The sequence below is a fragment of the Aedes albopictus genome, chromosome 3, assembly GCF_035046485.1.
Source record: "Aedes albopictus strain Foshan chromosome 3, AalbF5, whole genome shotgun sequence".
NCBI classification, from domain to species: Eukaryota; Metazoa; Arthropoda; class Insecta; order Diptera; family Culicidae; genus Aedes; species Aedes albopictus.
This window is the reverse complement of record NC_085138.1, coordinates 327,743,907-327,768,109: the sequence shown is the minus strand read 5'-3', so window position 1 is coordinate 327,768,109 and position 24,203 is coordinate 327,743,907. Positions and strand designations below refer to the sequence as shown.

The following is a 24,203-nucleotide window of genomic DNA, read 5'->3' as shown; positions in this document are numbered from 1 at the left end:
ATATTCGAAAACTATTGAAAAAGTTCTACTACTATTGATACAAAAGTTACAGATAGGTTGAATTTTGACAATAAATATGCACCAGGACATAAAATTTTATAGAAAAAAATTGTTACGTCATATCATTATGGTGTCCTCGACAAATATATTTCTTGTGTGACAACGATTAACTTCACTGAAAAGACCAACATGATTTGACTTCTGCATTTTTTGCTATAAGACTTTTTGTCTTGGTGCATTTTTATTGTCAAAATACAATCGTCTGTAACTATTGCGTCATTTTTAATCGTCGAACTTTTTCAATAGTTTTTAAAAATTGAAATGTTTTGTAGTTCGTCACAGAAAAATGAAAACAATCGGTTGAGAATTAACTGAGATATGGCAATCTAAAGTTGACTATTTTGTATTGGAAAACGACTTTGGTGCATTTTTATTGTCCGATACTGTATATTTTCTATAGAGACTTTCAGCCCTTGGCTGGTTCGTCTCTCGCCAAACAAGATAGTAAATTTTGAAACATCTTCACAATTGGTAGAACAAAATTATTAAAAAAGACACGGACAACGTCTTCAGCTTTCGGCTGTACAGACTTTTTTTTTTTTTTAAACTTAACATTAGACAACGGACAACGGAGCATGCACCAGTGGAAACGGGGAAGAAACTATTCTCACGAAAAGTTTCACCGCCCCAAGCGAAAATCGAACCCTCACCCCATAGCATGGTGCGATTATAAGCTTGATGACCCTAACCGCACGGCTACGAGGCTCCACAAAATGTTATGTTTGTTCATATTTTTTTTGATAGGATCTTTTCTCGCTCAGCTAACAGTAGACGTAAAACGTGTCTTGAAACAAAGAATTTGAGAAATCAATTTTGTTTTATTTTTCAGAACGTTCGAGAAGAACAACTTCAAAAAAAAATGTTATCGGAGATAGCAGATGTAGATTTTCTTCTATATGTGCAAATGAGATGTGTGAAAAAAACGCCATTTGTATAGAAAAGTTACTTATGACACTTCTGAGAGAAACATAAGTTCCACAAGGAACACATTTTTGAGACTTGGTTATACTGTTGATAACTATTTAAAATATATTTCTTCCAGTTTTCAAGAACTGCGTCCGATTCCTCTCCTTGATGTTCAAAATTCCTTCGTCTTGACAAATCCGCATCGAAATAACGACTCGATTATGGATACTTTTCCGGACGAGCTTTTAGTTTTAAGTTTATATTATACCGATTTTTCGAAAAGATAAAAAGGTTTTGCGCCTTTTTGAGAAAGATATCGTAGATGAGGAAATCACTAAAAGGGGCTTTTCCCTAATTCAAAATTTTTAGTTAAAAATAAATAACAATAACAATAACTATTGGACATTTAACGACCCTGTCTTGTGACTTTAATCGAACTTGTGTGCGGAATTCAACTGAGCCATTGAATTCGGTTCGAGTCTAAATGGGTGAAAAAGGGGCAATATTTTTCAAAAAATTATTTTACCATCCTATTGGGAATAGCTTGCTTACGTAGTATACTGTTCGGAATAAATATGACGCCTAACGCAAAAGAAGGTTGAAATAAAATTTACAGTAGGTCGTTTTATTTAAACAGTTTTTAATGCCCTGGAACAACAATATTCTAAACTTTTGCCAGGAGTCAACTTCAATTCCTCCAGAACTTTTTTGTTAATTATAAAAACAGGTTTTCTACAGAAACTGTTGCAAAAATGTATGTTACTTGATCATTTTAAACCCTGTCCACGTTGATTTCGGACCCTAATTTGTTGGTATTATAAACAACTCAGTTGTAAAACATGAAAATATCGTCGATGATGATTGTGAAGTATTTGTTTTGAGAAACATTAAAGAACGAAAAACATGGTCTGTGGAAACTGTGAGAGTAATCTTGTGAATATGGAAAATAGCACTGTAGCGAAGGAGGCAGGAGGGAAACTTTCACCGAGCTGTTGGCATCACTATCATGATGTTCGTTTGTGCAGCTTTAAGGCTCAATTGATAATGGCAAATGTTCCAGAACTAAAAAAGCACTTTTTTCCCAAAATGATTCACAAATCGAAGAAAATGAGAATGTGCGGTTGTGTATTAAGATAATTACGACAAGGTTGAATTCTCACTTGCTCTTCTTTCAATTAACAATTTCGCTCCAGGAATGTATCGAATCAAGTTCAACTTGCTTAAAAACCTTCCTGACGTTGCCAAAAGGCGCTTGTTGAACTTGTTTAATCACTTGCTGGAGAACAATATTGTTCCGGATTATTGGAGACAAGTGAGGGTGATAGCTGTTCAAAAACCCGGGAAACCCGCATCGGATCATAATTCGTACCGTCCAATCGCGATGTTGTCTTGCCTACGAAAGTTGTTGGAGAAGATGATTCTCTTTCGACTGGATAAATGGGTTGAATCGAATGGCATGGTGTCAGATACACCATTTGGTTTCCGCAGAGGCAAAGGAACGAACGAATGTCTTGCGTTACTTTCTTCAGAAATTCAACTTGGCTTTGCGCAAAAGCAGCAAATGGGCTCAGTGTTTTTGGATATCAAGGGGGCTCGATGTTCTTTCCGGCAAACTCCACGAAAGTGGCCTTTCACCAATTTTGAACAACTTTTTTGGCTCTCAAGCTGGGTCGAATTCTCTTCGGAGAAAACTGAGATGGTTGTCTTTTCTAAAAACATAAATCGCCTAAGTTTCCGCTCGTTTTGAAGGGTAAGACAATCACTCATAGCATGTCTTTACAATATCTCGGCGTCTGGTTCGACTCCAAATGCACCTGGGGGAAGCACATTGTGTATCTGATACAGAAGTGCCAAAAGCGAATCAACTTTATGCGAACTACTACAGGAACATGGTGGGGAGCGTATCCGGAAGATCTGATCAGGCTGTACCGAACAACCTTTCTGTCGGTTTTAGAATACGGTAGTTTTTGTTTTCAATCCACGGCGAAAACACACATGCTGAAGCTTCAACGGATTCAATACCGTTGCCTTCGGATCGCGTTAGGTTGCATGTAGAGTAAGTGTACCAGTTATGGCTATAGTGGTTCCCTATTTGGCCATACTGGAAAATTAGAAAGTTTTCAAGCTTTGATCTATTATGAAAGTTTTAATAGCAAGCATTCAAATGTATCTTGCCATCAAAACTCTAGAAATGATGCAAAATATGCAATTATCTCAAATAACCACTATGGCCAAATAGGGAACCACTATGGCGATAACTGGTACACTCAGCCTACTCGACTCACACAATGAGTTTGAAGGTACTTGTTGGAGTACAGCCTCTGACAGAGCGCTTTGCAGAGTTGTACTGGTACATGACGCTGGAGGTAAGCCCATCCCCGGTTAAGGCCAATCGTGACAACTTCTCAGACTTCGACTGCTCATCTGTGGATTTTTATCTCTCTATGATGGATGAGATCACCGGTATACCAGAATCTTTTCGTTCCGTAGGTATTCCACAAATTTTTGCAAGTAAGTCCGGACATTTTAACGGGGACAGACAGTTCTTCGCAGATTGTTCAAAAAACGATTATTAGGCTGGACTCGGTGTCTACAACGAATTTCATAGCGCCACCTTCATGCTTCAAAAGCCCTGTTCTGTATACGTATGTATCTGAGCTAGCGGCTATATACTACACCTTAGAGTACATTAGCACTTTCCACCTGAGCACTATTTCATTTTTACCGACAGTCTCAAGTTCTCTGGAGGCTGTTCGGTCAATAAAACTGATGAAGCACTCAGCGTACTTCCTGAATGGTATACGCCAAGTCTTGTGTGACTTGTCCAAATGCTCATACACCATCACCATAGCTTGAGATCCTTTACATTGCTCGATTCCGGGCAATGAGAAAGCGGACTCTCTGGCTAAACTGGGCGCTAGCGAAGGCGATATTTACGAGCGTCAAATCGCCTTCAACGACTTTTTTTGCATTGGCCCGTCAGGAGACCTTGATTAGCTGGCAACACAAATGGAGAGTGGAGAGATGGGTCGATGGTTGCACTCCATCTTTCCATAGGTGTTGAAGAAGCCATGGTTAAAAGGGCTGGATTTAAGCCGAGATTTCATTCGTGTGATGTGTCGGCTGATGTCCAACCACTATTTGTTAAACGCACATCTCTTCCGTATTGGGCTCTCAGAAAGCAATCTCTGTATCTGCGGCAAGGCTTACAAGACATCGAACATGTCGTGTGGGGATGCGATGAGCATCGTGAGGTCAGATCTGAGCTGCATGAAATTCACCGGGTCCAAGGAAAACAACAGACACCCGTTAGATAAGTGTTAGAGGGCCTTGATTTCGAGTACATGAATCTCATATATCAGTTTTTAAAACGTGTTGATGTTAGAGTTTGATGTTGTACGTTCCATGTTTTCGTTGTCCGCCATTTGGGTTTGCTGTCATCCCTGTCTGTCGCCACCGCTCCCGTTTGTCTTCTTCTTGTCGTTGTCTACCGATAAAGCCCTTTCTTTTTGTTCCGTTTCAGATCCGGACATTTTGTCCCATCAATGTTTGGGGTGATACACAAATTATGTCACGCAAAAATCGACCTTTTTCAACCCCCCCTCCCCCCTATGTCACACTTTTTGTATGGGACCTCAATATTTTTTGTCGTCACGTTCTGAAAACCCCCCCTCCCCTCTAAAAGCGTGACATAATTTGTGTACGACCCCTTTTTAGTATTAGTTAGCAAATAATATAGTTTGAGACCACTAAATCCCTTCTTCTCATTTTTTTTATCACTAACCTCGAAACAGCCGCGAGTACTTCGGCTTCCCAAACTAAAAGTAAATATTGTAAAATGTAAAACTTTTTGAATACACACCTACGGTCAAATCATAATTTTTGACCATCATATATAGTGTCACGTAGAAGGTGTTCCGGGAAATGAATGGAAATAGATGTCGACTAGACGGAAACAGAATTCAAGGGACAACTATTCAATCAAACGTCTTGACATCCAGCTTCAACAATGCATCAAAACTTCAAATGCACAAATCTCAAGAAGCATGCTTCACACAACAAAGTATTTTATTATTCTGTTCTTGCTCACTTGTAATAAGCTTAGAATAAGAAGATCAGGTGCGCTGGCTTTGTTTACGAAGAGATTTGTGCCCTCGAAATCGTGAGTAGGTTCCAAAGTCGGCCATTGTGGCGGCCATTTTGGGATTCTAACAAGTCTGTCCTTGAAGTAAATAGTAGTTCTTTCACAATCCTTTTTTACATGATATGGAAGCTAATTTATAAATTAGTAATTGATAACAAATTGGCCATGAGGAAGCGTTAGGCGAGGTGCAGGAATGAAATCGATTATTATTGGTGGGTGCTTACACAGACGGCAATTAGAGTTAACCCCTATCCTACATAATGAGCCATTGCACTACACCGATTGAGAACCACTCTCGGAAAGGAAAAAGATTCTCTTTCGTAGCCATAAGCGCCTGCGAGCAACGACTACGAACTGTGGCGTTCTGTTGCACGTGTTCCGTGCTACACGAGGTCGTGATTTTCTAATCTTTTATTCAACAAAGTTCGTCTTCGATTGGTTGGTTTCCTGTCTATGCCCGGCGCTGGCTGGCACACACAGGCAATCCTTCCATCCACCTATTGCGCGAAGTTCCCATCAGCTGCATTAATTTTGCGGAAGGATCTTCGTCCTATCCATCTCCCTCAGTGGCATTTCTCTTCCACATACCGACCAAGTGCTGCGTAAGCGTAACGTTGAGCACATAGTGGCTGAGGTGCGATGCAAAGAGAAAAGAGATCGGATAAGCGTCGAAGCACACTCTGTGGAAACTATATGCAAAACGCATGAACCGTACATAGTAGATGAGTTGCGATGAGTGCGGAGATGCGATGGAGCTGCTTCGACGCATGTGAACGCAAGAGAACGCAAGAGAATGCTTGTCGGGTATGGATTTTATGATTGCGCTCGTTGTGTATGTAAAGCAATGCGGATTTAATGGGTTGGGAATGTTAGTAGGTAATATAAAATGCGTTAATAAGTTGTTGTTTGTAAACATAACTCAATGCTTTTTCACATGACTTGCATTTTGATGGACCAGACGTAATAAAAATTTATCATCCTGTCTATCGATCGCCATGTAAAATAACATATTTAATTCCATATAAAATAGTATTCCATCAAATAGTTTAAGTTTTTACACAATAATTTTGTTATTATACGTGTATAAGAAAACATTTTATTTTCTCTATTCGGGATTTAAATCAAGTGATCAATGTTTGATATGGTCGTTTGTTCAGTGCATGTTATTCATGTGCAAGTTAGAAAGTTTAAGGTTTTATGGTATTCAACTTATTTGCTAAAAGGATTCTGATTGAATGGTTCTTCTTTTTTCTTTGTCAGGCAAAACTAGATCGCTTAACGAAAAGAATGTGACATCGATTTCGATTGATACTCTTTTACCTATAATATATGATGAATATTGTGTACTTATTAGAGACATCTTTTCTCGTAGATATCGCCGAAAATTTTGTAATAAAAAAACCTATACCCTTGAATAATACATACCGTAAACTGTGGTGAAGTTGATCTGTGGGGTGAACCTGATCACTCAATTACCCGCGGATATCGTTTTTCCCGGATACAACTATTATATTTTAAGGTGAATATATAACAAAGCCACACTTCGAATTTTCAAAACCACAAATGTGCAGAACCGAGGGTTGGTTTGCACTGAAAAGTTGATCGATTAGTCACCACCAGCGGGCCACCAATCGATCTACTTTTCAGCGCTGTCCGTCTCTTGGTTCCTCAGATTTGTGCTCTTAAAAATTCGAGGTGTGGCTTCGATATATATTCACCTTAAGCATTCGCAATACAATGACGTAACATTAAAAAGGAATGGTAACTTCTTTGAAAGTCAATATCCGTGGGTATTTGTTTACGGTACTTGCCGAATTTTTGTTTCTTTTTGCCGAGGTCAGCACAATCAAGTAATGTTTTAATGCCGAATATCAGTATAACACCCTGGCCAAGATCACAGGGTTCGACGGTATTAAAGTGAAGGATGTTAATTGTAATCCTTGTAATGAAAATATCACCTTTAACACTTTAATGCGCCTCCAACGGTTCATTGCGAACCGGCTGCTACAGATGGAGTATGGCTGATTTATCAGAAATGCTCGATACACAGGAGGGACCTGCTGGGGCCTAGTAGTTTCTATACCCAGAAAACAGTTCCGGTCGATTGAGTCTGGGAAGGTTTCGAGAGTCGTTGTGAATCATAATGCAAATTTTTGTGTTTTGTGACGAGTCTCGGAATATTTTTTGAATCAGCAGACTTTGAACTGTTTCCTGGGCTTCCCTCTATTCGGTTAATTTTAACAAATACACTATACAAATACAAATTTAATCCAAATATATAATATTTAGTAGTATCTCGCGTATTCAATTTGATAATGCATAGGTCTCAACATTTGATGTGCTTTCGTGATTCAATTTTCTTTATAATTTTCAATATCAATTAAAAATAACTAAGAAACTAATAGTGGGAAGTGCAGCATTTAACAGTGCTTGCTTATAGATTCGAAGCTAACGTGTGATCAAGACGAAATCGACAAAAACTGACTACTTCGACTTTGACTAACGTAGACTATTTATGACAAATTAGATATCTTTACATTTTTCGACTGAGTGTATGAAAGGTTTTCTTTAATATGGACTTATTTGGACCGATGCTGATAGTGCTAGGGATGTGGACGAAATACAACTTTCAAAGATAATAAAAACAAAACTAAAATGAGGATCAACGAAAATGGACATAACAAACACATCGACTATCTAACAGATCATAGGCACACCAAAGATTCCTGATTTATAGGGCACAGCATAAATATAAACTATAACATTCTTTAAACCTTCACATGACAAAAAAAACAAATACAAAATCGACCATATGACAAAACCGAAACTTTCACACCTTCTACCGTAACCTTCTGAGTCAGTACGCAACAGTGTCTTACTGGACTACATGTTCCGTGCACGGCTGGTGAACTGCTTCTGAAGGATTACGTTCTCTACCCTATCCAAAGGCCTAGTGAACTGTCGTTGTCCGCGCAAACGCGAGACGCTTGTGCACACAGTGATGGAAGAGGTTTCTACGTCCGTCGGCGTGCCGCAAGGAACCTTTGCAAAAAAAATGCCGAAAATCAGTGTAACAGTCTCATATTGATTTAAATTGAAATCAACAATCAGATAGCCCAGTCCGAAAAGTAAAAATATGTGTATACATAAAGACATCGGTCACGCGAATATAATTACATTTTATACATTCTTTTCTCAAATAAATAATTCAATAATCTCAATCTTGTACAGTTACACCAGATATTTTTTTTTGAACTGGTCGGTTTTTGCTATTGCAACAGGATCAAAACTGATAAAGTTATAGCAAAAAAAAAACGGCCCGTGCAAAACAAAAAGAGGATGCATTTTATCTTTCCGCTCTTATAGATGAAACGATCATTTCACTACCCACATCCAAAGAAGCGCTTCAACATACAAGCGACTTCATCGATCAAATCACGCGAGTCGTTGATGCGCACGAAATAGGCGAAAAAGGATGTGAAAACAACATGCGCACCCTCATTGAAAACCTCATGCACTATGGCCTATCAAACATCCCTCTTCTCATCTCATAACTTATCGCATCCGATCGCATTTCACCTTACCCACTATGGTCACAGCCTAAGGCATTGCTACCTACCTGTGTCGGTCGTATGTGTTTTTCCTCATAGCAGCATCAGCTCAGCGGCTTGGCCGTTCGCTCTTACACCGGCAAATGATCGAGTTGAAAAACCATTTATTTACACCTGTCTCACGGAATCAGTCTAAATTTATGAGATCATATGTTGACGACGACAGGGAAACAGCAGCAGCAGCTTGTGAGTTGGAACCTGGGAGAGTAATATGTATGCTGCTTCTGGCTGCTGCTGACTGCGTTGTCGTCGTCGTCGTCATCGTCGTCGTCATTGGGTGTGTTTTCTTCCCGGTTTTTGTTTGAAGATTATGTGCCATACCTTCGTGTCGTCCGCATAGCATCGAGTTATGGACCCCAGTCAAGGACCGGTGCGGTGGTGGTGATGCGGTGTGATGTTGTGCCGACGGGACAACCATGCGACTACGATGACGATGATGATGATGATGATGGCCCTTTCGTCGTCCGGTAGGAAGGTTGCAGTCTAACGATGAGTGGGAAGGAGAAACGGATGGAACGTCAAATGTCTGCTTCAGCTGTTTTCTTGCACAAGTGTGGTTCCTACGTGCTGTCGTAAATACAGATTGCACGAAACAGAGAACAGCGTGGAATGACGATTAGGGAGTGAGAGAGGAAAAATAGTGGGATAAACGCTGATGAATGAGGGGTTGTTAATCGTTCGATGTGTTTGGCAAATGAATGATTCGTTTAAGAACCATAAGCCGGTTTTGAAAAGTGAAGATTTTTTTTTTAACATTCCGTGTTTATCAGAACTGGACTCCTGGCTTTTGTTTTGTTAATTTTTTTTCGGTATATTGCGCGATACTGATTTTAATCGTCTTTCAAAATTGCATTATTACTATTACCCTGTCGAACATACCTTTCCGTGTTTTGCCAGAAGCCAGAAAATTTTTCACGGATTCCTGTCAGAAAATCTTCCAGGATTCTTTCACAAAGTTCTTCAGGGATTATTTTAGAAAATCATCCATTGATCGCTTAAGGAGCTCCTCTTTCGATTTCTTCAGTAATTGCCCCAGAGTTTCCTTCTGAATTTCCTTTAGAGGATCCTCCAGAAATGCATCCAAGATTATCTCTGGAGGAAACCTCCCTTGGATTTTCCCAGACATTATTCGATATTATTTTTTTTTAGAAAATCCTTCCTTGAGGTTCGCCTTTAGAAATTCTTCAGAGATTCTAGCAAAGTTTTCTTAAGGAATTCCTTCAGGGATTCGCACCCGTTTTTCTTCAAGAACGCTTCCTCAGGTTTCTTCAGGAATTTCTCCAAAGTTTCAATGTTTCCGCAGAAACATCTCCAAAAATTCTTACAGAGATTCGTTCAGGAATTTCTCTGTATATACATTCATATATTTCTCCAGAACGACCTCGATAATCGACTCCTAGTATACGCTCACGGATTTTCTTTCCGAAAGTCATTTAATTTTTTTTACGGCAAGATTTCCTAGGGTTTTTTTATAAACTTTTCAAAAGAATTTTCTGGAAATTCTTGCAGAAATAATATTCATAAACGGATTTTTTCGAAAGGTCTTCCAGGAATAACACAAAAATTACTGCAGAAATTCATCCAGGAATCCCAGATGGAATTTCCAAAGGAAGTCATAAAGAATTTTCTGACGGAATTCTTAAAATACTTCTTGAGATTTCTTGAAGAAAATTAAAAAAAATCTGTGGGAATCCTGCACAAAATTCACAAAATTACTTTAATCAATTTCTGAAGTAATATGTACAGTGTATCAAACAATTGTCCGTACAGCAATTTTTTGGTGAAAATAATTTTTCATTCAAATGTTCATAACTTTTTTATACGTCAATCAAAAACGCTGAAATTTTGGCCAATCATAAACCAAATATTGAAGCTCTATTGGTAAAATTTTGAGTGAGATCGAATAAGTTTTCTGAAAGTTATAGAACTTTTAGTAAAACTTAGATTTTTGAACACATTTTAAAACATTAAAACTCGATGAAACTTTTTCTTTTTTTTGTGTTATACCTAAGGCTTTCCATATGCAGCTTCGTTTGAGGTTTTATATTCACTATATAAAATATGAAAAAATCTGTATATGTTCAGAGTATTATTTGGAAATTTATCATATTTTGACCAATAAAAGTGCCAAGTGTTTTCAACTTTTTTAAACTCACTTGATGTAATATTTTTATACAGGACCTACTAAACTACATATGAAGAGTAGGTCCTATGCATTTTTCGTTCAGTTAATGCACTTTTATTGGTGGAAAACGTTTGGCAGATTTTATGTGCAAATTATGGTATTTTTTCAAATATCATAAGCACATTTTTCATATTTTTTGTAGTGAATATGAAACCTGAAACGTAGCTGCATGTCAAAGCCTTAGGGAGCATCCATTTAGTACGTCACGCTAAAATTGGGAATTTTCTACCCCCTCCCCCCTTCGTACGGGTTTTTCTCATACTTAATACACTGCTTATCACACTTTCGCCAACCCCCCTCCCCCCTCTAAGCGTGACGTACTTTATGGATGCCCCCTTAGGTACAAGCGGTAATACAAAAAAATGGAAAAGTTTCATCGAGTACATATTGAGGTTTTAAAAATGTGTTCAAAAATCTAATAAGTTTTACTAAAAGTTCTATTACTTTCAGAAAACTTATTCGATCTTGCTCAAAATTTCACCAATGAAGCATTAATATATGATTTATGATTGGTCGAAATTTCAGCGTTTTTGATTGACGTATAAAAAAGTTATAAACATTTGGATGAAAAACTGTTTTGACCAAAGATTTGCTGTACGGACAATTGTTTGATACACTTTAGAAGAATCCGTGGAGGAGTCTTTGAAAGAATATCTGATCTTCAGATACCTCAGCCGGAATTACTTGAAAATTTTCATGAAGAACTTCTGGATTAACTGTGGAAGCAATTTTAAGAAAAATCCGTGGTAGAATTTCCGGAGAAATTCGTAGGGAAATTCATGGAGTAAATTCTGAAGGATTTTTAGAGGAGTTTCTTAAAATAATTCCTTGAATGGATTTTTCAATAACACCTTGGAGAAATTTCTAAATATTACTTTGAGAAAAAAAACCTACAAGAATTCATGCAGACAACTATTGGAGCAATTCTTGAAGAAATCCGTGAAAGATGTTCTGAAATAATCCCTAGAAGAACTCTTTGAGCCATTTGAGAAATGCTTAGAAGAATTTCGAGTACTATTTCTGAAAAATTTAGCTGACAAAAAGCCCTAGAGTATTTTCTGAAGTAATATCTGGAAGAGTTTTCAAAGGAAACCTCCCAAGTAACAATGAATGCTGAACAGTGAGAGTTTTAGCTGAATCATAGCTGGTTAATGATGTCAATGGCTGAACACAAATACAGCTGAATATTGGTTCTGAAGTATGGCTTGTTCAACCTTTTTAAGCAGCAAGCTGAATTTCGAGTTGAATAGAATCATCTGTGTAACCAGCTTTAAAGCATACACGAACCCAACATGCATAATTAATCAGCTGTTGTTAAACCTTTAATCAAATAATTTTTGACAGCTGACCAAAGCATGTTTTCGTGAAGTTCACATCGCTTCTTCAGCCTCAATACAGACTTAGTTCAACTTATGTTCTCGACTATTCAGACACAACAAGTAATGATCTTGTTCTCGAGGATATGTATACAATTGTGTGTGGTTTATGTGCTAAAGTGTGAGACTATTAATCAAGAGGTCCGAGTTCAATTCCCAGTTATCGCACAGATTAATTTATAAATCCCTAAACATCTCTTCTGGAAATAGAAGCAGCGCATGGTAAAAATAAGCTCAAGAAAGTCTTTTCAATTTTATTATTACACAAATAATAAGATTAATTGATTACTGATTAAGCGCATACTAATCCTTAAAATAGCTTTTCAATGAGCCTCAAATCAGCTAACGGTTGAATAAAATCACCAAAATTAGATGTTAAGCAGCTGAATAAAGGATTATACCTCATGTGTTAAGCTTTTGTTCAAATGAAGGCTGATTTAAAATAAATAAAGAAACGTTTGTACAGCATCAAATTGTTACCTGGGCTTGCAGAAATTTTTGATGGAGTAGATTTTTTTGAAGGAACCTCTGAGTTGAAACTTGAAATAAATGGAGGATTCTCAGCAGGTATTCCTATAAGAATTTGTTGAAAAATTCCAAGGGAACAACGAGCAATTTTGAAGGAATTCCTAACATAATCTCTGGAGAAACTCCTGAAGAATCACCGGAAAATAATCCGACAGAATCTATGGAGAAAGGTCTGTAAAAACCTTTAATTTAAGACCTTAAGAGGGGTATTTATGAACCAATCCCTTGAGCAATTTGAGTGTTTTCTAGTAAAAGTTGAGGAGAAATGCTCATGAAGGGATATTTGGAGCAATAACAAAGAAACTCCCAAATATAGGTACGAATTCCAACAATAACTTTTGGAAGATAATCATCGGAGATAATCATCTCCTGCAACATTTCCGCAACGGGATCCACATTCAATGAGTTACACTTTACTCTGAAGCCGCCCAAGTACTCAAAACAATTATTAAACGCAGACGAGTGCACTTCGTCATCACAAAGATTAGTAAACTCGTTCAAAATCGACTTTCCGGCAGAAAATCTTCACAGCAATCACTGTTAACAGCAACTTCACGCAATAAAGTATCTGATTTAGATGGAAGAAGTGGACGAAAGCGGTCGTTTCGTCGTTAATTTAGGTAATACACAATTTTGTTTACCCCTGTAGTGCCGGGAATGGGGTCAAAACCCAACCGGGATTTCTCTATTTTTTTTTCCTGGAAATATGTACTAGCTTTCTCTCACGAATCCTCTAGGCAGGGACTCCTACAAGAAAGTCTTCCATAGTTACTCCAGGGTTTCCACTTGGTATTCCACCAGGGATTTTTCTGGATTTACGCTTTCCAAGACTCCTTTAGGGGCTCTGCCTGGAGCTCTTTTCCATTTTTCCTAGGATCCCTCAAAGGGCACTTTTTTAGAATTCCTCCTAGAATTACTTTGAGGCTATCAATATTTAAAATTATTTCAGAGTTTGAAATTCAAAATAATTTAAATATTGTTTTAACGACTTACAAAGGGAAGCATTATGCAATTTTGACTCAAAAACTCTCTTTCTGACGGTAGGTAAATTCACTGAGTTTTCAAAAACTCAATTTTATATGTAGAATTTCGTAAACAATCCTTCACGCTTTCATATAAAAATTCAATGTTTTATATTCCACACGGCTTCTCCCATCACGATCATACTCCTAAGATTTCAATATGCGATAATTGTTTGAGATTTGATGAATTTTACGCGGCACTATTAACCCTAAAAGGGATACCTGGGGTCCATTGGAACCCAGGCGCCTTTCAGAGCTCGTCTTTGATGGAACACACTCAGCGAGGTGACGAAACTGAGGCCATGAAGGTATCACTTTTAGGGTTTAAGTTACTCCAAAATGAAACATATTTAAAATTATGTGATCTCGTACTTGTACTTGTTTCAAAAATAAGAAACTATTTAATGAAAATAATGTTACATTAAAAATGTTAAGGAAACTTGCTGAAAAGCTATCAAAATTACCCTGTTTTACGGTACTTTGAAAGCCGTTATGCTTCAAAATTCATTGTTTTTTCCTGCAATTGTCTTCCAATGTTCTTCATAATTAGAAAAGCGTAGAACTAAAAACGTTTCATGCAAAAAGATTAGAACCTTTGCCACCGCCTTTTGGCAAACTAATGTTTTCCTTCCACAGTCATAGGTTCCTCCTCTACATCTTCCAAAAGCAACGGAATCAAATTGGGCCTTCTACCGCACAATTCCGGTTCGCTATCTCCGCATACGAAAACAGTGCAAGTGAAACCTCTCATACCCAAACTATACAACACAGCCAGAGCCCAGAACTTGGTCTGCTGCGGCGCGGCGGAAACGAGAAAAGCCTGCGTGCTCTCGTACCGAAATCTACATCTGCGGCTTTCCCTTGCGATGCGAAGCCGCTCGAAGCAGTTTTCCGGAAACACTGCAGGTGGCATCCAAACTGCCCACTTCTCCTCCTACACGGTATCCACGGTATCGTTTTCCTTACGGCTGGGGAAGCTTGCAAAGGCAAACGACAGTACCTACCTCCTAGTAGTGCATCGTTTACGACGACGACGACGACGGCGGTGGTGGATCAAAAACAAAGAGATTTTTGAAAATGCGTTGCACGTCTAGTGCAGCAAATTCGGTTCGTTGTTCGGCCAGTAGTCGATGAAAGGAGAAAAATGTCACCAACGACCAAACGGACTGGTTGGGTGGTCAAAGCAAACAACATGAGGCAATTGCAGATGATACCTACTGGATGGGGGTCTCCTTTTTTCCGGAAAAAGAGTACCCGTCGTCGTAGAAGGTTTATCAGTAATCACATTCAACGGTGCGTTCTTTTCCGAAAACCAAGCTCATCATTCCCCCTGCTGGCTGGAGGTCGGTCGTGCCCTTTGCAGTCCTGTCCAATAGAGTCTCGGAAGGGAAATAGCTAGATGAATTTGCTGATAGGTATTTGGGTTTCTTTCTCACGCTCGAAAGTTCATCATCGTAGCCTTCTCGTCTCTTGTATTCTGATGAGGGTACCTACGTATGGTGCTACTGCTGCTGATGATGACTACCTACATACGACGAAGAAATGAAACAACCTCAACCAGTATGGGGGCTCGGTGCTGATGGTATGATTCAAATATACACTGCCCATCAAATGTTTCGAACACCCAAGCTGACATTACGTCGTATACTTCAACCCTTAGGAGCCGGAGGGGTCATATAGGCCCCCAGCATTGAAACGTTCACACATTCAATAAAACAGAATACTGTCTTCGACAAAGTTGTTTATATTGAGTTCTCTGTTGAGGAAAAATTGAAATATTTATATATGATACTTTAATGGCAACCTAGAACATCCTGAACACCATGAAGTTTGAAGAAACGAAATAATTGACATACCAGCTGTTCTAAAAGCTGAGATTGGGTATGGGTTACGTTCATTTGTATTCATTATTCCTTTGACAAGAACATCATAAGGTGTTGTATATTCTGAGATATTCTAGGTGTTCCGCACTGTCCTGTAGTAAAGTCCTTCAAATCTACAAGAACAATTTTACGTGTTTTCACCACAAATAATAGCATTGAATAATCTACTGGGATCCGTGAAGCTTTTGAAATCTGGCCGGCCGATCAGGCTAAGGCCGGGGTGACCTCTGCTGTACATAGTAGCCGCCTTCATTCCACTCGGTCCATGGCTGTTTGTCTCCAGTTCCGCACTCTGCGTAGGGTCCGCAGATCGTCCTCCACATCTACAATGCCATTTTTTGACAGAATTGAAATCTACAACGCCATTTTTAGACACAATAAGGATTTTCCAGGTCAGCCAAAGTACCTTGGGAATCAGAACTTCAGGTCTACACTCGTAACAGCAGCCATATCTATTATACTGAGCAACGTTGGATAACACCGTTCAACACTAAATTTTGTTATGGGATGAGAAAAAAAATAACAGGGGTTTGGGACCCTAGAAGTGTCATAGTGAAAGAATTTTTGAAAAATATTGGACCGGGCCTTCACAGTTCAAAACCGAAGTTTGTATGGAGAACTTGGGGTGTTCAATTGATATGTGCATTAGAACGCGCTGTGCATATATTTAGGCGTTGGACAATAACGAAACTAACCCAAATACCGAAAACGCCTAAAAATATGCACGGCACGTTACAATGCGCAAATCAATTGAACACCCCAAGTTCTCCATACAAACTTCGGTTTTAAACTGTGAAGGTCCGGTCCAATATTTTTCAAAAACTCTTTCACTATGACACTTCTAGGGTCCCAAACCCCTGCTATTTTTTTCTCATCCCATAACACCAACTTTTGTAAAATTTTGACGAGCAGTGTAATCAGCCGCGGTTACTGGGCCAATCTAAAGATTACTTGATATTATTATAAACCTTTGGGATATTCAGGGTCGTCCAAACTGTCCTATAATGAAGTCCTTTAAATCTACAAGAATAACTTTGTGCGTTTTCGCTATAAATAATAACATTACATAATCTGCTGGGATCCACAAAGCTCTTGAAATCTCAAATGTCATTAAGAGACGCCATAGGGATATCTCTGGTCAGCCAAACTACCTTGGAGTTTCAGAACTTGATGGCGCCTTTCTCTTGCCTTCTTGGATATTCTGGGCGCCATTTTTGGACTCCAGACTTCTTTTCCATACCAAATATACCTATATTGCATGGTTTTAGAGCCTAAAGCTCCATTAAATAACCACCATCTTGAATTTGAAGTCGCTATCTTGTATTTTAGACTACCATCTTGAACTACGGACCGGACATACTCTACATATTAAATAAATCCATATCACATGATTTTAGGGCGTAAACCTCCATTAAATAGTCGCCATCTTGGGTTTAAGACCACCATTTTGCATATTCTGGTCATCTTTTTTCGACTCCGGACATCATTCCCATACTAAATATACTCATATTGCATGGTGTTAGGGGCGAAAATTTCAATAAACAGCAGCCATCTTGAATTTGGATTCGCCAGAACATCTTCTCTATATAAAATATACCCATATTTCATGCTTTAAGGGCCCAAATTCCATTAAACAACCACCATTTTGAATTTGGAGTCGCCATCTTGGATTTTAAGCCGCCATCTTGGATACTCTGATCGCCATTTTTGGACTCTAGACATCTTCCCCATACCAAATATACGTATATTGCATGGTTTTAGAGCCCAAGCACGGACAGAAATATCGTCTGATTGATATAACTTTTTTGATAGTTCGCCCAAACATTGATGATATTCTTGGCATAATTATTTCAAATGGTTGTTTCACAACGATTTGATGACTATAGTAAGCATAAGTTTTGTTTGAATCAACAATTTTGAATACCAACCATAATACAATTAAACCAAGCATATATGTCATTACTTTGGATGCTATATACTCAGCCACAAGGATTCATCATGGCGGCGTCAATTGAAAGTATCGACAACGATGTTCTCCAAGGTTGTGCTAATTGTGTAAACGTTTCTCTAATATGGAATTTTAGTGCAATATGTATATTTTATTATGTGAATTAGGAAACGCCAGCATTGTAGAAACGGTAGGTGAGATGGTGAGATAAAGTTAAAGTTAATCGTTTACATCGAATTTTAATTTTTCATTCCCAAAATGAATTCAAGTTTTGCCCCAATTTGTTTTCAAATACCTATCGGATCCAAGCACAACTAGAAGAAAACTTACTTTCATCAAACAGTTGACATTCAGGCTTCATACACATCAGTCGAGTGTGAGCCTAGTGAAAGCATTTTCATTTTTAAAGCTGATCGGATTCGTCCGAAAAGCTTAAAACAGATTGTTTCGTGAATACGACGAGTATCTGCCTGCCGATATGTCCGGGTTTCGCAAAAACTCCTTCGTAATTGACCTTAGCGTCATGCCAGTCAGACCGAAGCTGAGCGTAGTGCAGGATTTTGTGTTCTCCAAAATGACGCTTGACATGAATCTGGTCAAAAATCTGCAAACAAGCATCTCCAAATCACAGGTCATAATAGAAGTGGACTCCGCAGCATCGGCGGAACAAATCATAGCCCAGCACAACCTAAAACACTCGCTCGAACACGACAACCAGATGTACCCAATTCCTGTTCACTCAGTCGATAACGCTATTGAGGTTAAGGTGTATGATCTTCCCCCTCATATGCCCAACAATCTCATAGCGTCGCACTTCTCGCATTTCGGGAAGATCATTTCTGTTAGAAATGATGTATGGAAGGACTACTTTCCGGGAGTCCCAAATGGAGTGAGGATAATTCGCATGGAGGTACTAAAACCGATTCCGTCATACGTTCCCGTGGCCGGTGAGCTGTCGTACGTCCTGTACAGCAATCAGACAAAAACATGCAGGCATTGCGCTCAAAAGATCCATATCGGAAAATCCTGTTCGGCTGCCCGGAAAGAAGCTACCACAAATGCTGATGAGTTTCCAACCTTAGCGCAAATTGTCAGCGGTGTCGCTGACGATTCTGCAAACGAGAGCGAACATGTTGTTGAACTGATGGATGACAGCGAATCTTGTGATGGATCAATAATCAGCGAGGAAATAATCGAAGAAACGCCCATGATGGAGGTCCAGAAAGAAAAACGAAAACCCAAATCGAAATCAGAAGCTGCCGGAAACTCCACCCCTGAGCAAGCAATTTCTCCTAAGCCCTCAACGTCAAAGAAAACCGCTGATACCGAATCAGAATTCGACCCGCAGGGAGGTCGAAAACGTCCACTTTCCCCCAAACTATCTGAACCCGAAAATCATCAACCACCACGCAGTTCCAAAACGCAACGTCAACTTTCCAAGTAATGTTCATCAAACTTTTCTCTATGGTAAGCATATACAACAGTGTATGCCCTGCCGAAGCAATGTCCGATACTGCCCGCCTAATGATTGTGCCACCTTTATTAGGAAAAATCGCCCAAAACTTCTATCAGCCGTACATCCAATTGATTCTCCAAACGAACACCATTCCAACGCTGGAGCAACGCTTTCCTCCAAAGGTAAAAGCATTTAGTATATGTTTAGCCGAAGCCTCGCTCGATACTGCCACCCTGAAACAGATGTCATTCTCAACAGAATTCAAACCACCAAAAAGGACATTACGTTACCGGGGACAACTCATCGCAATCGCACTTCCTTCCAAGCCATCCGAAGTCATCGCTGGAGCCCAATCTGCTTGCGAAGGTAAAAAGCATAGTATATGCCTAGTCGAAGCGCCCACCGATACTGCCGTATCTGTCAAGAAATTTTCACCACCCACAGGCCCACTGTGCTCATCACCAACATCATCGTGCACAATCAGTATCATCCAACGTCATCTCCTGAACGTCATCATAACTACGCTTTCTTTGGTATCGTCAATTGGTACACTTCGGTGGATCACTATGAATAGACACAACGATATTTTTGTTTTTGTCAAGACTCAGGTGAGCGTATCGTTAAACAAACAATCGGGTATTGTGGGCTCGGCACGTCAGTGTGACATACACTGTCATCCAGCTTATTGCAAGAACTCAGAGACAGAGAACGCGAGTAGGATATTTGCTCTGTTTCGACCAGGCGAGCTAAGGTATAGTGCAAATTAGTGTCCCTGATGGCAAACATGGATTTGATAAGCTATAATTTAGCGACCATTAACATAAACAACATATCAAATCAAACTAAGATAGACGCATTGAGCTCATTTCTTCGGTTGAACGACATAGACATAGCTTTTCTTCAGGAAGTTGAAAATGATTCAATTCAACTTGCTGGATACGAACTGATTTGTAACATAGATTCGCGTCAGATAGGCGTTGCTTTTGCGGTTAAACCCAATGTCGAGTACAGTGCGGTGCAAAAATCTCTGGATGGTAGGCTGATCACATTAAAACTAAAGAACAATGTCACTCTGTGCAACATCTACGCACCTACAGGTGCTCAAAGTACAACTGCTCGAGAAGATTTTTTCAACACGTCTTGCGCGTATTACTTGAGGAGTTGCAATGGCCCCATTATTATGGGTGGCGATTTTAACTCCATAGTAAATCCAAAAGACGCAACAGGTGCTACACCTCGAAGCAACATGACATCCAGGCTTATGACTTCACTGGATTTGGTCGACGTGTGGCGGTGTTTGAGGAGAAATGATACCGACTTCACTTTCTTGCGTGCTGGATCGTGCTCACGATTAGACAGATTTCTACTTTCAAGAGGCTCAACTGATTGGTTGCGCACAATTAATCACTCAGTTAACTGTTTTAGTGACCATAAGGCTGTTATCATGAGAATGGTGCTCCCGAAAACAGGTCCTCTTATCGGGCGTGGTTTTTGGCGCTTGAACACACATGTTTTGGATGATGAGGAAACAATACGACTAGTTCAGAATAGGTGGCAATATCTAGTTAGGCAACGACCAAACTATCGCTCTTGGTGTTCTTGGTGGCTAGATTATGCCAAACCCAAAATTGCTTCTTTCCTTCGTTGGAGAACATCCTTACAATTCCAGGACTCGCGAAATACAATGAACTTGTTATATGCCGAGCTTTCACGGGCTTACCAATTGTACGTAAATGACTCTGCGCAACTTTCTCGAATCAACCGTATCAAAAGTATAATGCTTTTGAAACAAAGGGAATCTACTAGAAATTGGCAAAACACCAACGAATCTTTCATTCAAGGAGAACCAACATCTCTTTTTCATCTATCTGAGAAGCAATACAAACGTTCGAGAACACTGATTCGTGAGTTGGAGATTGATGGAAACGTAACCAATGACGGGAGTGAAATCGAACAAAATATAGTCTCGTTTTTTGAAAATCTTTTTCAAGATGTTGACCAAAATGCAGCAACAAACGATTTCCTACCATCGCGTCGAATCCCTGACAACAACAGTTTTAACGACAAGCTTATGGATCCAATCACATCGGACGAAATCTACCTCTGTATCAAGAATAGCTGTCCAAGGAAATCACCAGGAGAAGACGGGCTACCCAGGGAATTCTACACGAAGTGTTGGAACACAATACACCGCGAATTCACTCTGGTTTTGAACGAGTTCATACAGTCCCCTAACGTGAACCAAAAATTCATGAATGGCGTTGTAGTTCTGGTAAAAAAGAAAGGGTGTTGTAAAACTGTGCATGGTTATCGTCCGATCACCCTATTGAATTTCGATTTCAAAACTTTCACCAGGGTCCTAAAACACAGAATGACACCACTGATGGAGTTAGTACTGTCAAAACATCAAAAATGCTCAAATGCACAGAATAATATCTTTCAGGCTACACTGAAAATTTTAGACAAAATTGCTTCCTTAAAACACCACCGACAATCATCTATGCTGGTGTCTTTTGACCTTGATCATGCGTTTGATAGAGTCAAGCACAGCTTTTTACTAGAGACTATGCAACACATGAACTTCAACGCACAAGCAGTAGAACTACTTCGAAATATAATGGAAAACTCTTTCTCCAGAGTACTCATAAATGGCAAGTTAACTCGACCCTTTCGAATATGTAGGTCGGTGAGACAAGGAGACCATACTTAAGGGGTCTTGTTCGTGTTATACATGCAGCCATTAATTGACAAGATTGTTGCTGCCGGTTGTGCCGGGGGCGCACTCAACGTGTATGCGGATCACATTAGTATCTTTGTTCCTGATTATCGGACGCTTCAGCAGGTTGTGAGAATCATACATGATTTCCGGAATGTTTCAGGGGCAATTCTCAATCTTCAGAAAACGTTGGCTCTTAAAATTGGTGAAATGCCATCACAGGATTCGATGCAGTGGCTAAACTTCGTAAGCTCGATTAAAATATTAGGAATATACTTCACTGAAAAAGTGAAAGACACTATGGAGAAAACCTGGACAAATGTTATCAAAAACTTGAAATGGCGTCTTTGGATGGGGAGAGCGCGGTCGTTAAATCTGCTTCAAAAAATCACATTGATAAACACCTTTGTATCATCAAAACTATGGTACACAGCCTCTACACTTCCATTGCCGAAAAAGTTCGAAACCCAAATTCTTAAAGAATACCGAAACTTCCTTTGGATCGGTGGGAAAAACCACATTCGCTTGGAAACACTCTTTCTCCCGAGGATTCGAGGCGGTTTGAACCTACACTCTCCAGGATTGAAATCGGTGTCATTACTCGTGAATAGAACTCTTCTAAACTTGCATAACCTTCCTTTCTTGAGGAGTTTTTTGAACACGGACGATGTTCTCCGAATTCCTGCTGCCTTGCCCCAGGTCAAGGCCTTTGCGTTAGAAGTAGCTACACTATCTCAAAGGACTCTACTGCAACACAGCTCTTCCAACATCTACAGCGAACTAATATCAGAAGAGAGCGATCCGCCGTTGCTGCATGCTAATCGTCGTTGGAACCTCGTCTTCAAAAATGTCCTGGATCGCCGGATATCGTCTGCTCATCGTTCTGTTTGGAATGCAGCTATTCATGGGAAGATAACAACGAACGAGTTACTTTTCAAGCAAAATCGCCGAATTTCTCCAAACTGCCACCATTGCCCGGGAATTGTGGACACAGTTGAGCATAAACTCTTCGAATGTCGAATATCCAACCCTATATGGATCTTCGTAAAAACACAAATATCCCATATCATGCCATCACTTCGTTGTAAAAGTCCTGTTTATTTCTTGTTTCCTGAACTACGAGGTGTACCATCCAGAGAAGCGCTAGAAGTAAGGATTATTTTTGCCAAATTCTTAAATTTCGTGTGCAATACCCCTGAAGCAAATATTAATGTAAATAATTTTAGGTTTGAATTATTATAATTGTAGATATAAGGTTGTACTTCAATAAAGACAAGTTTGAACAAAAAAAATCTCAAGAAATGGCTTGCTTCATCCTCTGAGGAGCATATTTCGATAAGAAAAAGTGAGAAAAGTGGTCTTTGCAACGGTGAAAGGGCCTTTTTGGCGAAGTCATTCTTTCAACAAGATTCTCTTATTTTCCTGCTACCTGTTGTTGAAGTGAGCGTAAGCTTTCATTAAATAGACTTGTTAGAACATATTTCACACACATACTACTATTATGGAAGCGTTTATGCAAAAATTTGAAGATTTTCATCATTTTTTGAATGAAACAACAGCGATTTTCTATGTATGCTTGAAGCACCTTAAATCAATCATTCGGTATAGTTAGTTCAAGCCTCAAGTTAAGGGTCAAGTTAAACATAAACATGCTTGAATCTACCATGACAATAAGTGAACTGTCAAATCATCAACCATAAATATTGTTGATGTAAGTATATTATGATTGAATCAACCATACTTATTGTTCTAAAGAGATCATCAATTCTGCTTAATTAAAGCTTCCATTATTCTTCGACCTATTCTATTATGCGCAATACAATCTCGAAATAGGATTATATAAAAGTCTGTGCACAAATATGCTTGTTTGGGACCGCAATATGATTGACTTGACTTTATTTTTTTCTTCGTGAGGGTCTGTTCCAATGGGAGAATTAAAATTATATTTCACTTAAACTTGACAGTGCAATAATTATTGCCTTAGGAGAACTGTCATGTTTAGGTGTCGAACTGTCAAAGTTAAGTAATAATTAGTTTTAATTCGCCAATTGGAACAGACCCTCAACACAATTAAACAGTCGCCATCTTGAATTTTGAGCCGCCATATAGGATTTCAGGTCACCATCTTATATATTTTGTTCGCTATTTTTTGGACTGTAGGCTGTAGACCAAATATATCCATTTTGAATAGTTTTAGAGCCAAAACTTCATTAAACAGTCGCCATCTTGAATTTGGAGCCGCCATATTGGATTTTAGGCCGCCCTCTTAGATATTCTGGTCACCATTTTTGGGCTCCAGACATCTTCTCCATCCCACACATACCTATATTGCATTGTTAGGGTCTGGAACACTATTAAACAGCCGGCA

The 24,203-nt window shown here is 39.2% G+C and overlaps 2 protein-coding genes across 4 annotated transcripts in view; both read left to right on the top strand.

Moving 5' to 3' along the window:
• LOC109623345 (protein CBFA2T2) overlaps positions 1–24,203 on the top strand; it is a 408,298-nt gene that overhangs the window by 5,115 nt on the left and 378,980 nt on the right. The gene's annotated exons all lie outside the window — the stretch shown is intronic.
• LOC134284224 (uncharacterized) lies at positions 17,472–19,916 on the top strand. The gene is made up of 2 exons (XM_062842880.1): positions 17,472–19,130; positions 19,210–19,916. Exon 1 carries the CDS (start codon positions 18,142–18,144, stop codon positions 19,105–19,107), a length of 966 nt encoding a protein of 321 aa, XP_062698864.1. The 5' UTR covers positions 17,472–18,141; the 3' UTR covers positions 19,108–19,130; positions 19,210–19,916.

Excerpts from the sequence above, each read along its gene's own strand:
- LOC134284224 (XM_062842880.1), top strand. The coding sequence starts at position 18,142 with ATGTCCGGGTTTCGCAAAAACTCCTTCGTAATTGACCTTAGCGTCATG.